Here is a 15,158-nt window from a genome sequence, read left to right as displayed (position 1 = left end):
CCATAATAAACCAAGCAAGACGTCCTGTGCCTGCGAATCTCGCAGACTGGCGGCCACTGTCATCTACTGGCGTCAGATGGTATCGCACTGGCTAACAGAGAGACAAAAAGATTCTTGCAGTACATTACATGTATTTAGCAGACGCTTTTATCCAAAGCGACGTACAAAAGTGCATATTATGGTCATTGGAACAACTACAAAACACAGGTTCGATAAGGTACAAGCCAGTAGTATGTACCTCAAGTAAAAAACGTTTTTCAACGTACACGAATGGGAAGTTAACGTTAAACACGCTTAAAATGCCGAAAGCGGAACCAATGGGGATTCTTTGTGGGCTAGGAGCAGTTGTGACAGGAAAAATAATAAGGAGTAAACGCAAAATAGCATACCCTTAGTTTGTTGCTTTATTGTATGGACATGTGAAGTTGTTTATGAATTCTGTCTGCTGAAATGGGGTCAAAATGTACTGAAATTAATGTTTTTAAGGGCCGAGAGTCCGTAGCTGTTGTGGTTATTTCTGTGGGGAACCCTTAAAACCCTGTGCCAAACTCTTGGTGCTGTATAGGTATGAGGTATACCGCCCCGCCAAGGCGTAACTTGGCTGGATGACATACCTGCCATCCCAATGATACACATAGAATTATTTACATACGTACTTTCTAGACTACAATCTGTCCATGCTCTTTTATATTTTATTTGTTTTCGTGCATTTTCAAAGTAGCCCATAAAACAGCTACATTCCATCTTCAAAATAGAAGTCGACGAGAAAACAGCAGACATGTCAACACTGCAGTAACGTCTACACTACAGGAGTAGTATAGGGCCATTTCAACGTACACATTTGAAAATCCATCAGAAAACGCGGAGGTACATTGGCCAGTCTACGCGTCATGCGGAAAGCGTTTGTCCAATCATCGTCGCACCATTGTGATCCCGCCTCCTTGCTAAACTATTCTGATTTTGGCGGTGGGGAGAAGATGGCGGAAAATTTGAAAGGTAGGAAGTTTTCCTTTAAATTTTCCGTGCGGGTATCTGGTTCATTCGTAAAAACACATTTGTGTGCATTGTAAATGTTAGATAATCTGAATCGTATCGCTAAAGCACGAGATCTACGAAACTATCATAAGCTGCCACCCACTGGTGTTTAGTTAGCTAGGTCTAGCTAGCAAGCTCGTTAACTCTGCTGCAGAGCCTTTCAATGCTCGACAACTGAGGGGGACTAGCTATCTGGCTGTAACACATATGTACACTATATAGTACAGTCTGTTATTTTTTCTAGCTAACCAGTTCTGGTGACACAGATATGAGTATAAATATAAAACATTTAAAGGCCATCTGGGCTAACCACACTTACTGTTCATAATTGAACAGGCCGTAAGTTAGATAACTCGCAAACTAGCTAACTAACTAGCTAACTGTTAGTCTAGGGTGAATTCGCATGCCCTAACTTGGCGGCCAGTTTTGCCTGGCGCGAAAGTGAATATCGAGATAACTACCTTTGTGTACAAAGAAATAACCGTTGACGCAGAAATAATATAATATTAATGTACGTTTTTAGCTAGAATTTTGTTTACTAGCTGTATTGTATGACTGATTTATGGCAGACCGACCAGCAATCAACAAGTGATCTAATGTTCCCAGACTCACGTATTCTAGAGTGTTATTTTTCAGTTAGTCTAGACTAGCTAACTAGTTAGTATCGGCGCTGTATCAGGACCTGGTTAATTTGAGCCTATACGAAAAGGCGACGCGAGTCAAGTGTAAGGGCATTTAATGTTTTTAACTGGGATTGTTAGTTAGGTCCTATCGCGTCGTTGCTCTCCAACGATTGCTCTCAATGTTACTTATCCGAATAATAGCTAACCAGGCTGCGGGCTAAATAAACGGTTGCTGTCGTTTGCTACCTTTATGTTCCAAATTGTTAAACCGATTTCTGGCTTGTTATTTACCTAAGATAATACTTGAGTTGGAAGTTTTCCGGCTGTTTACCTAGTCTATGTGCATTTGACAAGGTTACTAGCACAATGGAATTTCAGTGAACACCGGAAACGATGTAAGTTTTAATTTGTCGTGTACGCGGAAAGCAAGCTACTTGTGAGACATTATCCCTATTCGTCTCGCATGTGCACAGTAACGTTATAATGTATTCAGATTATAATCTTGAAAATAATATGTCTTGTATTGACTGCTACAGAGGTACATAAACCACCCAAGCGAATTGGGTAACGTAGCCGAAATAGGTAGTTGGAGACATGCGGATTCAGTAATCTGCGTGTTTTTATCGATAGGAAGCATTATTTTGTGTTGGTGGAGCACTCGATCTGTGTATCAAGAGCAATGAAACAGTGCTTTATTCCAAAAAATACAAAACTCACAAAAGTCTTTGCGCAGTTCCCAATGGCATCATCAAACACCAGTGCGCTTATTTTTTTTGGTTGCCAATCAATGTGTGTGTGCTTGCCAATTGAATACAAGCACATTCTGAAAATAATATCTCCGGATGATGAGGGATCAGTAAGGCGTAGCTCAGTCGAGGATAAGGGCACTGGGATGTGGTTACGGTTACTTTCGGTGCTGTTTTTCTTGCATGTGTTGGTAAGCTCTAAATGCCAGGATAATTGGTCACGCTCGCGGTTGATGCTGTTTCTCTGCCAGGTTGTCGCGTGTCCTGTAAAACCGTTGGCGCGACGAGTATATGGTCGTGCTTGTGGTCACGCTTCATGCTGTTTGTCCCCCAGGCTGTAGCGTGCCTTGTAAGCTGTCCTGGGACCAGCTGCAGACGCGGTGTCGCCAGGAAAAGGTGTCCTGTAAGCTCCTTGGTGTCAGCAAGAACAACATCAACGACTATGAGGTGGAGTACCTGTGCGACTACAAGAAGACGAAGGTGAGCGGCGCGCGGGTGCTGAAACCGATTCGGATCCGCCCCCACATCGCGTGTGATGCTGATGTCACTGCCCGGGGTAGCTGCAGTTGGTGAGTCTGCGCAGCTGTGCTAGGCTGTGCAGCTTTAACTGCGTGCAGCGCTCTCTGCCTCTGCTGTGCTGGAGCTACACTGTCTCTGAAGACCACAGAAACCACCACAGGGGCTTAGCAGCCCATTTAAACCTCCAGCTGTCGGGGAAGTCCAGCTTCTTCTACTGGTTTGGTATATAGATTTTATGTCTTCATGTTTAAAAAAGGTTTTCATAAGCCAAATATTGAAAAGCTTTAAACATGAAACGCCACTTCTGTGCATGTAGACACAACAGATTTTTTCCCCCTCTCTCTCTCAAAAAGAAAAACTCCACATTGGAGAGTACTACAACGCCTATAATTAGTGTTGGGTTTGGAATTATGGTTAGGGTTAGAATTAAGGTTTGGGTTAGGAAAACGCTACCCGTCAGGTTGAGGCAACTTTAAAGGCATACTATGCAGGATTTCTTATCCTGTGTTTACAATCAAAGAAGTTTTGTCCTCTGTCTTACACCCCACCCACTCACACGGAGTAGGTTACCCCACCTAACGTAGCTGGCTGGATAGCTAGAAGTAACATCAGTACCCTGCAATGAGCGACCGTGGACGACAGTCAGAAAGCAGATTCTATTATAGCTTAATTCAGTTATGTTGAACGGAGTAGTGGTTTTTATCATAGGAACGTGAACCCACTCCGGATTGCTTTTAATCCCCTTGGTGAACTTCAGCTGACACCACCAAGGAAAAGCAATTCCAAGGTTAACTCTAGTTCTTGAATGAGCCCTGTCGGCTTGTTATTTTATTTTATTTTTGCTTTGCTGTATCTGGACTTCTTCGCTAGTGAGCTCTGCAGCCATACCCACCTCTCTCCACACAGAAACCAGCACCACATCCAAAATTGTCCAAAACACATTTTAGAATAACAAATATGGGTACATTTTTACACTGTTGGGTAGGGCTAGTCGATATACCGTGATGATCATTATAAAATTTCCATAACGGTCATCACCACCATGTGGTGTATATATTTATCGCCTTTTTCTTTTTAAATTATATCTGATGTGATGGTGAACAACCAAACTTCAGAGGCTGTGTGAAATGCTTCCGGAAAAAAAAACGTCACCACTGTTCTGTTATCCGTTGGGTGACCATGAGACAGCCAGTCAGCAGCAAGGCCCTGCAGCTTTCATGTGGTTTACAACAACGCATCACGTGATCAGTTTGAAGCTGTACGACCTTGCTGCTGATTGGCTGTCTTATCGACACCCAATAGACAAGTGGTTACGTTTTTTTTTCCTCCCAGAAGCATTTCACGAGGCCTCTTTAGTTTGGTTGTTTACTAACACTTCAGGTATAATTAAAAAGAAAAAGAGGAAAAGAAAGATAATACACCATATGGTGGCGAAGACCGTTATTACATTCGATATTTACTGTTGTATATCGCCCAGCCCTACTATTGGGGCCTAACACTATAGCTTTAAGTTAAAAATGTAAATAAATACACAGCGTTTTCAACACTTTTGCCATAAGGTTGCACTGGCCTTGTTCTTTAAAGGCATACAATGCAGGATTTTTTTAGCCAGTGTTTACAATCATATAAGTCTTCTTCTCTCTCTTTAACTTGCTCGCTCACCCCCAAGTACCCGATTGAGTCACAGATATGCAAATTTGTTAGAAACTACCGGTAAATTTATCCCATAAATTGTCCAGACTGGACATTAGGCTTACAGTAGTCTGGTCGAACCCATAAACCGGATATGTACAAATACATTGAAAACCGGACATTCCAGTCAAAAACCAAACGTCTGGCAACACAAGCTGGATAGCTAGAGGTAATGTTACTTTCAGGTCCAACAGAAAATAAACCAGCTATGCCTCACTTTTTGTCCCCTTGGTGAACTTCAGTTGATGCCACTTAGGAAAAGTAATCCCAAGGTTACAGTAACTAGTTCTTGAATGTGCCCTGTCAGCTTGTCTTTTTGCTTTGTTGTATCTGGGCCAGTACAGCAGCTAGCTAGCTATTGCAACCAACATTTAAATCTGATCCCAAACCACGGCTGTGTTGCCGCACCTACCCCTCCCCACACAGAAAGGATTGCCACGCCCAGGAATGTCCCAAATGCATTTTAGAGTAACACATGAAGGTAAAGCTGTGTGGATTCGGTGAAGGTGCATAAAGACAGATTGCCAGCGCGTGATAGATATGCCTTAGCTTGGTTATTTTCTAGTATTATCCAGTTACAATCCTGCATAGTATGCTTTTGAGTCTGTTGACAATGGCCGCAGTGCCCTTAATCCGCTTGTGTGCCAGCTCAGCAGTGGGCCCAGTTGTGCCCCAGCCTCTCTGCTCAGTGCAGCTAAGTGCACTACATGTGATATGGCCAATCATTGTTTTTTAAGCAAGATCTGCCGCCATAGAGCATACAAGCGATCCTTGCGTCTTTTTTTTTTTTTTTCCTGTAAACATACCCGATAAAGGTAGTAAACAACCAAAATGTCTGGTTACGTAAAATGCTTCCTGAAAAAAAAAACATCACCGATATTTCTTGGTTGCTGATTGGGAAAAAAAGAAGTCACATGATCACATAGAAGCCGTACGACCTTGCTGCTTTTCACGTTTCGGACAGTTTGGTTGTTTACTACCATATCAGGTATAAGTAAAGAAAAAAAGACAATAGATCGCCATTACACGTGATTTGATATATCATGCAGCCCTGATCTGAATGGAGCACCCCCCCCATCGCTTAGTAGCGCCCCCTGTGGTCCGTCAGGTACCTGCAAGCTGCTTGTGCTGCATTCCAGCTTTTGTGTGTGTGTGTGAGTGTGTGTGTGTGCACGTGCGCCATAAAAAAGTGGGAGGGGGGAGCTTAGGAGTGACCTGCTGACCCGTAGGACGGAGTGTAGCACAGTGGGTAAGGAACTGGGCTTGTAACCGAAAGGTTGCAGGTTCGATTCCCAGGTAGGACACTGCTGTTGTACCCTTGAGCAAGGTACTTAACCGAAATTGCTTCAGTATATATCCAGCTGTATAAATGGATACAATGTAAAAATGCTATGTAAAAGTTGTGTAAGTCGCTCTGGATAAGAGCGTCTGCTAAATGCCTGTAATGTAATGTAATAATGACCCATGACTCCTCCCCTCTTTGCTCAAGCTTGACCCATGACTCCGCCCCCATTTGCTCAAGCTTTTCCACTGCTATTTTAACGGCTTAAGAACGAACCAATATCCTGCCGCCTCTGAACTATAAACAAAACTTTATTATTCCCAATATTCTCCAAGATATCGCGGACGTGCATGCCACAGGTAAACGCAGGGCGCACCCACACGCTCGGCTCCCTGGCTAAACTGCTCAGGAGTAAAAAGGTACGCATGAGACGTCTTCGTCCGAGTGTTGTGTGTGAGCGAGAGACGGCTCTCTGTGCGCGCGGTGGCCTTCGGAGCGCCTTGAGACGGTCAAGGGTTTCAGAAGCCCTTTGCTCTTTTCGGGATGATGTCTTTCTTTCTCTTTCTTTCCTCCTTTCTTTCTTTGCTCAGTGACATCATGTAAGCCCGGCTTTCTGATGTCTTATGTGGTGGACCCGTAGCGTTAGCTTCGGCCTGCTGGTCCTGCTCAGGCCTGCTGGTCCTGCCCGTTTGGCATGTTGTACCTGCTGCTAAATGTTATGAAGGTGTTGCGGAGTTCCTGTTCTGTGTTTGACAGAGGAAATAGTGAAATAGGTCTATATATGAAAAAGATGTAATAATGGTAACTGTCGCGTCAGCCAAACCAACGGCCCACTAGGAAAGGCAAGCACTTTAGCTTGGCAGTATAATGTCCATCAGGGCAGATAAATTGCTGCAGTTAGACCAAAGCAGCGAAATCAATGAAATTTAAGGGGGGTATTCCACCCAAAATATCAATGTCGGCAGAAGAATGTAATCCATTATAAAGGTATTTTCCAAATGTGAACAGTTTTTTGTTTTTTTTTACTTAACCACCACGTGCAGTGCTGCAGCAATGCACACATCTTCGCGGACTTATTTGTGAGGAAGTGAAGCACTTTGGGAAAGATTGGAGAAATTGGTTTACAAACACACAAATTTTTTAGGTTTCAGCTTTAGTGTTTTCCAATTGAACTCCATCATATTTGTCCCGCTCTGATCTCACAGTTCATGTTGAGATTTAACTTTCATGTTGAGGGGGCACTTTTTGGGGGGGGAAACAAGACCAGGTTAAAACCTAGTATATGGCTGGACCAAACACAAGTGATCCGGCCGACCAATGGTGTAACTTCATAATTAGTCCGACTAATGGTGTAACTTCATCACTCAGTCAGTCAGTCAGTCAGTCACTCACAGACATTCGCGTTTGTACGACTGGCCCTGCTGTTGCGGTCCAGCCAAAAACACCTTGATGAATCAGTACCTCTATGACTAGAAAATAATGAAATGAAATATTTCTTTAGCGTTTTTAGGTCGGCACGGTTTAAATTATGGCAGTTAAGCGGCCGTGGTTGAAATTCGGCGCTGTGAAACGCTGGCGGCTAACGGCGCCGCCGCTGTCTCTCAGGAGGTGGAGTTCTACCTGGTGAAGTGGAAGGACTACCCCGAGTCGGCCAACACCTGGGAGCCGCGGCGGAACCTGAAGTGCTTCAAGCTGCTGCGGCAGTTCCGGCAGGACATGGAGGCGGAGCTCCGGCGGCGGCGGAAGCGCCTGGGCGGCAAGCGGCTGGACCCGGGCGTGGCGTCCTACCTGGCGCAGCGCGCCAAGCAGCGGCAGCGGCTGCAGCGCTGGGAGGCGGAGCTGAACGCCACCAGCAGTCACAAGGGCCGCATCTTCGTCCGCAACGACGCCGACCTGGACGGCCCGCCGCGCGACTTCACCTACGGCAACAACTACCGGGCGGGCGACGGCGTGTCGCTGACGGAGGTGGCGGCCGGCTGCGAGTGCTCCGACTGCCTGGGCGCGCCCGTGGGCGGCTGCTGCGCCGGCGCCGCCCTCCACCGCTTCGCCTACAACGAGCGCGGCCAGGTGCGGCTCCGCGCCGGCCTGCCCATCTACGAGTGCAACTCGCGCTGCCGCTGCGGGCCCGACTGCCCCAACCGCGTGGTGCAGCGCGGCATCCAGTACGACCTGTGCATCTTCAAGACCCCGGACGGGCGCGGCTGGGGCGTGCGCACCATGGAGCACATCCGCAAGAACTGCTTCGTCATGGAGTACGTGGGGGAGGTGAGCTCAGGGGGGGGGGGCGGGGCCGACGGGAGCCGCCGCGTTTCCGTCCGCTGTACCAAACTAACCAATCAAAAGCTGAGCTCTGCTTTATACTGTACTGAACTGGCCAATCAAAAGCTGAGCTCTGTTTTATACTGTACTGAACTGACCAATCAAAAGCTGAGCTCTGATTATACTGTACTAAACTAACCAATCAAATGCTGAGCTCTGCATTATACTGTACTGAACTGACCAATCAAAAGCTGAGCTATGCTTTATATTGTACTAAACTAACCAATCAAAAGCTGAGCTCTGCTTTGTACTGTACTGAACTGGCCAATCAAAAACGGAGCTCTGCTTTATACTGTACTGAACTAACTAATCAAAAGCTGAGCTCTGCTTTATACTGTACTGAACTGACCAATCAAAAGCTGAGCCCTGCTTTATATTGTACTGAACTAACCAATCAAAAGCTGAGCTCTGTTTTATACTGTACTGAACTAACCAATCAAATGCTGAGCTCCGCTTTATACTGTACTGAACTAACCAATCAAAAGCTGAGCTGGTATATACTGTATTGAACTAGCCGATCAAAAGCTGAGCTCTGCTTTATACTGCATTGAACTAACCAATCAAAAGCTGAACTTTGTTTTATACTGTAGTGAACTAACCAGTCAAAGGTTGAGCTTTGTTTTATACTGTACTGAACTAACCAATCAAAAGCTGAGCTTTGTTTTATATTTGTGGAAATGGTTAAATGTAAGTGTGCAATACTGCAATCTCACAAACATCCTTAAAAATGGGTGACAGATCTGCTAAATACAAATTACAAAGCAGCAAATGTAGCTTACTATGTAGCCAAGCAAACCTCTTCATGAATGTTTAGTTTTAACATATACCTTATTTTTCTGGATTAAATTCATAATTAATATATTTAGAAAATATAATATATAATTGTTTTTGGACGTATGTTTTGAACCATTTATTCAATACGGCGAGGCTAATTTGATCCTACATACTGTGATATTATTCAAATTCCGTTAGTTAACTTTGAATGGGGACTAAATTTAATGATCCAACAAAATTATAATGGTTAACTTCTGAGAACTGACCCTGGAATCCAATAAGCAAATCTGAGCCAAAAAGTATATCTCTAACACTGACCAATCATAAGCCGAGTTCTGCTTCACACACTGCTGAATTAACCAATGGACTGCTGAGCTCTGCGGGAGCATGCTGAACCTCCCTACTGAGGCGAGGCCCTTGCAGCGGGGTCAGAGTTCACTCTGGGGTGTGGGGGGGCGGGGCGGTTTGGGCGGGGTTGGGTAAGGATGAGCTGACGGGTGTTACCCCTCCCCTCTCAGATCATCACCACGGAGGAAGCGGAGAGGAGGGGACACATCTACGACAGGCAAGGCGCCACGTACCTGTTCGACCTGGACTACGTAGAGGACGTGTACACGGTGGACGCCGCGCACTACGGGAACATCTCTCACTTTGTCAACCACAGCGTGAGTGGCGCTAACGTGCTAACGTGCTAAGGGGACGCCGCTGGTGGTAAAGGGCCGGTCCATCTCCGGTGCTAAGGCTCCGCCCCCAGCCCCGGTGTTCAGCCGATAACGGCTGGACTTTCTGCAAATTGAGTCTCTGAGGCAGTGTTCAGGTGTGTTCGCTGTGTTCAGGTTGCGGTTCATCTCAGCTGAGCGCAGGGTTTCTCCAGGGTGACCGCTGTTTTTAACATGTGTGTGTGGGTCTCGAGGATGCACTTTTAAAAGCGATGCATCTAATAATTATTTATACATAGTATGAGTTTTTAAAATTTTGCGGTCGTACACTGCATTTGCACTATCGTGAAACGGCCTTTTCAGAGCGAGCGGTGTCGCTTCATTTCCAGCGGTGGGTACGTGGGTGACACCAGTCTGTGTTTTCGGGGCGCAGTGCAACCCCAACCTGCAGGTGTACAACGTCTTCATCGACAACCTGGACGAGCGGCTCCCCAGGATCGCCTTCTTCTCCACGCGGCCAATCAGAGCAGGGGAGGAGCTCACGTTCGACTACAAGATGCAGAGTGAGTACGAGCGCCCTCGCGTGCGGTCCCGGTCAAAGAAACGCGCATGAGACATCTCGAAAGCGCTTTTTCATCAAAGCGCTTCAGAATTTATTTTCCAGGTGAATACTTAAGCGAGTTTGAAATGATCCCAGCTGAATGTATCGTGAGCGGTCGTCCGTATGCGGTTGCGAAATCGATGGCCTTGCTTTCCTTTGCTTGCAGTCGATCCGGTGGACGCGGAGAGCACGAAGATGGACTCTAACTTCAGCCTGGCCGGCCTCACTGGCTCTCCCAAAAAACGCATCCGCGTGGAGTGCAAGTGCGGGGTGGAGTCCTGCAGGAAGTACCTGTTCTAACATACCCCCCCCCCCCCCCCCCCCCCCCCCGTTTTTACATGAGCCTGCCACATATATATATGTGTACATATGTATAGATATAAAAATATATATGTACACGCGCACATATATTAATGTATGTGTGTGTGTGTTTCTCTTCTTCTGGGGAAATCGTTTTGCAGATTCCTCCCCCCCCACTCCAGATAACTGTATTTAGTGGGCGGCAGATTGGAATGATATCACAGGGATTTTAGCATTTTATCTTTTTTTTTTTTAATTCTTTTTTTTTTTTGGTCATGGTGCTGTCAGGATATTCATCCCTCTGATTCGACTTCTCAGCGCTCCACACACCGTCAGAACTGGGTCAGCTGGGTCTGCGTCTCTGTGCTGGGTCAGCGTCTCTGTGCTGGGTCAGCGGCTCAGCCATGCTGGGTTAACGTCGCTGGGTGCTGGGTCCTTATCTCAGCTTTGGCCGGTGTCTCAGTTCTGGGGATCATGTGAATTGAATTGTGGCCTGTATGTAAATGCATAGGGTATCTGGGGTTAATAACGTCCAATAGCGTGCTGGATTCAGACCTTAGACTGGTTGAACTCCTCCCACTGCTCATTTCAGCCTGTGGTCTGACTGCTTTAGGTGATCAGTGTGTGGCTGCGTGTGAGGCAGGTAATCAGAGGGCCAGCAAGGTTGTGTATTCCTCTCCGTCGCTGTCCTGCTGTCTCTGTGCCAGTGTAATAATATCATAATGCATAATACGTGTATGCATTAATATTTTTCATCTTCTGTGTGTACATATGTTTATATAAAATGGATAACGGACGTGTGTTTCGGTGTTGTCTATGCATGTATACGTCAGCGGGAAGCAGCATTACGCTACGGTGATAAAGTTTATTTTCTGAGGCCCGTCGTCGTGGTGACGCTCATCGGTCGAGCTGACGCTGCCGAATGCGCCTGCAGTGGGTCTGTGGAGTCGGCCTGTAGCGTCCGAGCGCCCGCGACTCGCCGGGTCTGAACCGCACCGCGCCGATGGCCGGGCAGCGGGAATGCTTTTGCGTTTGCGTGCAAACGCTTTCGGCGACGCCCGCCGTTGAAGTTTTTACGCGCCCAATTGCGTGTTCTGAGAAACGGCGTCCGTGCGATAGCTTACGGAAAGCGGTGTCGGTCGGACGCGTGCTTTTGAAGTTGGCGTTTGGGTATGGAGGCTCTCTGTTCTTAGAGGGCTTTGCGTGACTGGCCCGGTGTCGGAACTCGGAGGGAGAGGCTGCACTTCCGACACCCGTCTTCCAAAAGCCTTGTCCCGTCGTGTGCCGTCTCCTCAGCCCTCACTTTTTTCGTTTTCATCCGTTTGATGCCTTGCAGTTTTGGCAAGCAAGCCAGCTTTTGAGGTGAAACTAATGGCGAGCAAGTTGCCCAAGGAAAATTGTTGCTGCTAGATTTGTGAACTACCTCTGATTATCAATAGCATGAAGATGCTACGTAGCAACAGCTCTGCTGTGGAGATTCTGTTTGGCCGGCTGGTCTGATGTTTCCCTCTGAGCTCTGAAAGGTGACTGTAAGGCATCGTGATTGATGTGCTCAGAGCTCTGAAAGTTGACGGTAGGGCATCGTGATTGATGTGCTCTGAAAGGTGACGGTAGGGCATCGTGATTGATGTGCTCTGAAAGGTGACTGTTGGGCAACGTGATTGATGTGCTCAGAGCTCTGAAAGGTGACTGTAGGGCAACGTGATTGATGTGCTCAGAGCTCTGAATGGTGACTGTAGCGCATTGTGATTGATGTGCTCAGAGCTCTGAATGGTGACTGTAGCGCATTGTGAATGATGTGCTCAGAGCTCTGAAAGGTCACTGTAGCGCATTGATTGATGTGCTCAGAGCTCTGAAAGGTGACTGTAGCGCATTGTGATTGATGTGCTCAGAGCTCTGAAAGGTGACCGTAGAGCATTGTGATTGATGTGCTCTGTAAGGTGACTGTAGCGCATTGTGATTGATGTGCTCAGAGCTCTGAAAGGTGACTGTAGCGCATTGTGATTGATGTGCTCAGAGCTCTGAAAGGTGAGGGTAGAGCATTGTGATTGATGTGCTCAGAGCTCTGAAAGGTGACCGCAGAGCATTGTGATTGATGTGCTCTGTAAGGTGACTGTAGGGCATCCTGATTGACGTGGCTGAAGAGTCCGTGCAGTCTCTCCCCAGACTGTGTGCGGTTTTCACGGACAGAACACAGATTGAACACATGGTCCTACGATCGCAGAACCTGGAAGGCGCTGTCATAGCAACTGGCACCGGGACGGCGCTGTCATGGCAACCGCACAGGAATTTGGTCGTCATGGCGACGGTACCAGGACACCGCTGTCATGCCGACCCCGCCGGGGCGGCGCCGCCATGGCGACAGGAGCTCGCGCTTTGCCCGCTGTGCAGACAGCGCTGTCGCGTGTAGCACTTGGACAGAACTCATACAGGTGCTGACCGACAGGCTTACGCCGCTCGTGCGCTAACTCCGCCGTTCTCCGCGCGGCATTTGGACAGCGCAACACGAGCGCTACGGCGTGTAGCAGCGGGATGGCGGCTTCCGCGTGCCGCAGCGACTCCCAGCCTGGGCATCGAACCGGTGCCCGCATCACTAACACCAGTTCCTTAAAGGCTAAAGCTATTACTGTATCTGTCTTGTGTTGCTTTTAATGTGCGCTTTTATGTTTTTATACTTTTTTATTATTCATCTTGTCTTGAAGTTTTGCAAATTAACTAAAGTTAAACAAGTTGCAAATGAAAATGTAAAAGGTTGAAATGTAACTGAGGCACTCCCTGTACTGTATCAGTTACGCATCTTTAAATATCTGGATGACTAGAATTTCAGTTGATAATGTAAGATCTAAAGGACCCAGGATCTTGTACCACTAACTGCCACAAGGTGGGGCAGTTATTCGCACCACAGTTTACCAGGTTGACATTTCACATGTGAACTGATTTGAGGAAATTTTAAATAAATTTTACTTTTTTGTAAAATATTCTGTTTATTACTTTCATTTTTTAAGGGAACCCCATGGTAAGTATTGCGTTGCACCACACATTGTTGATGGGTCAGCATTAACGTGCTCGTGAAATATCCACAGAACTTTTTTGAAAACTGCGGGAACCTTACTCAGCATTGAGGGGACGCAACCAAAACATGAACCTTTCTCAGCCGGTCTGAGCCACATTTCAGCAGCTTTATTTAGTCCTGTGTCAGATTTAATTATTTCTTTATTTAATTATTTATTTTTTTATTCTTGCGCTCAACTGGTTTGCTTTCCATGGACCCAGGATTGTACCCGTGTTAAAACTGACTAAAACTGCTCCTCATTCATGTCTGTAGATTCTAGTCTTGGAGTGTCTGTACTCTGTGAATATTTTCAACCATCAACTCAGGCAAAACATTGGGAATATTTCATAAATACCTTCGCCATGTCCAAGGCCCAATATGGGGTGTATCTCACATTAGTGATGCATTAGCATTAGCTTCACCTTAGTTCAACACTGGGTGCATCTCATAAATACATTGACTACATCTTAGGCCAATATTGCACGTGTTTCACTAATACACATGCTATATCTAAGGCCAGCATTAGGTATACTCTCACATTAGGTACATCTAAGGCCAGCATTAGGTATACTTCCATATTAGGTACTTCTAAGGCCAGCATTAGGTATACTCCCACATTAGGTACTTCTAAGGCCAGCATTAGGTATACTCCCACATTAGGTACATCTAAGGCCAGCATTAGGTATACTCCCACATTAGGTACATCTAAGGCCAGCATTAGGTATACTCCCACATTAGGTACATCTAAGGCCAGCATTAGGTATACTCCCACATTAGGTACATCTAAGGCCAGCATTAGGTATACTCCCACATTAGGTACATCTAAGGCCAGCATTAGGTATACTCCCACATTAGGTACATCTAAGGCCAGCATTGGGTATACTCCCACATTAGCTACATCTAAGGCCAGCATTAGGTATACTCCCACGTTAGGTGCATCTAAGGCCAGCATTAGGTATACTCCCACATTCGGTACATCTAAGGCCAACGTTCGGTAAATCTCACTCATTTTTGTGATGATAATTCTGATGGGAACTGGTGTCACTGATCCCCAGACCAGTTCAGCCAGTCCACCCATCCTGTTCGCTGACTGCAGAACCGTTGTGACACCACACTCTCAGTGCGTTGGTTGCTTCGTATCATGACTACCTTGAGCAGGTGAGGCACAGGTGGGGAGCGGAAGCGGCAAGTGGAAACTAAAATTTGGGGTGAAATGGCTCCAGGCATTTTACCCAAAATCCCTTCAAATTACCATCACGAGGCGGCAAGCGGAAATTAGAATTTGGGATGAAATGGCTCCAGTCATCTTGCCCAAAGTTCCTTCAAATTACCATCACGTCCTGGTTTTTCAAAAGTTTAGAGTGGATTTGGCCTTTAGGGTTGGATTGAAGGGCATGCAGCACTGTCATATGGTTGTGGTTCATTCGTATTTTACTAGAGATAAGACGGAGTCCTGCGGGACGGTGGTGATGGGTCTGCGCTGACCACTATTATTGAGTCCGAACACGTGGGGAAGGGGGTATTTGAAGAACGGACATTTCGCCATTTCAGAGCAG

At 46.5% G+C, this 15,158-nt stretch overlaps 1 protein-coding gene and 1 long non-coding RNA gene across 6 annotated transcripts; both read left to right on the top strand.

Moving 5' to 3' along the window:
• The first annotated feature begins 939 nt into the window (after positions 1-939).
• On the top strand, positions 940-10,567 carry suv39h1a (suppressor of variegation 3-9 homolog 1a). Of its 3 annotated transcripts, XM_035382893.1 has the most exons (7): positions 940-996; positions 2,739-2,884; positions 6,233-6,316; positions 7,503-8,162; positions 9,509-9,655; positions 10,083-10,212; positions 10,417-10,567. In XM_035382893.1, the coding sequence occupies exons 1-7, from the start codon at positions 978-980 to the stop codon at positions 10,548-10,550; spliced, it is 1,320 nt and encodes a 439-aa protein (XP_035238784.1). In that variant the 5' UTR covers positions 940-977; the 3' UTR covers positions 10,551-10,567. The 3 variants fall into 3 exon arrangements, with proteins under 3 accessions (XP_035238784.1, XP_035238785.1, XP_035238786.1); XM_035382894.1 differs by lacking the exon at positions 6,233-6,316; XM_035382895.1 differs by lacking the exon at positions 940-996 and having other exon boundaries at positions 2,762-2,973.
• A 7-nt stretch (positions 10,568-10,574) lies between these two features.
• LOC118208328 lies at positions 10,575-13,528 on the top strand. 3 transcript variants are annotated; one of them, XR_004761546.1, is made up of 2 exons: positions 10,575-12,453; positions 12,579-13,528. It is a non-coding gene; the product is annotated as an uncharacterized LOC118208328 (long non-coding RNA). The 3 variants fall into 3 exon arrangements; XR_004761545.1 differs by having other exon boundaries at positions 12,535-13,528; XR_004761544.1 differs by having other exon boundaries at positions 12,491-13,528.
• The last annotated feature ends 1,630 nt before the right edge of the window (positions 13,529-15,158 follow it).

Source organism: Anguilla anguilla, chromosome 11 (genome assembly GCF_013347855.1).
Source record: "Anguilla anguilla isolate fAngAng1 chromosome 11, fAngAng1.pri, whole genome shotgun sequence".
In the NCBI taxonomy this organism is placed as follows: Eukaryota; Metazoa; Chordata; class Actinopteri; order Anguilliformes; family Anguillidae; genus Anguilla; species Anguilla anguilla.
The sequence above is the reverse complement of the archived record's forward strand: the minus strand, read 5'-3'. Positions and strand labels throughout refer to the sequence as shown.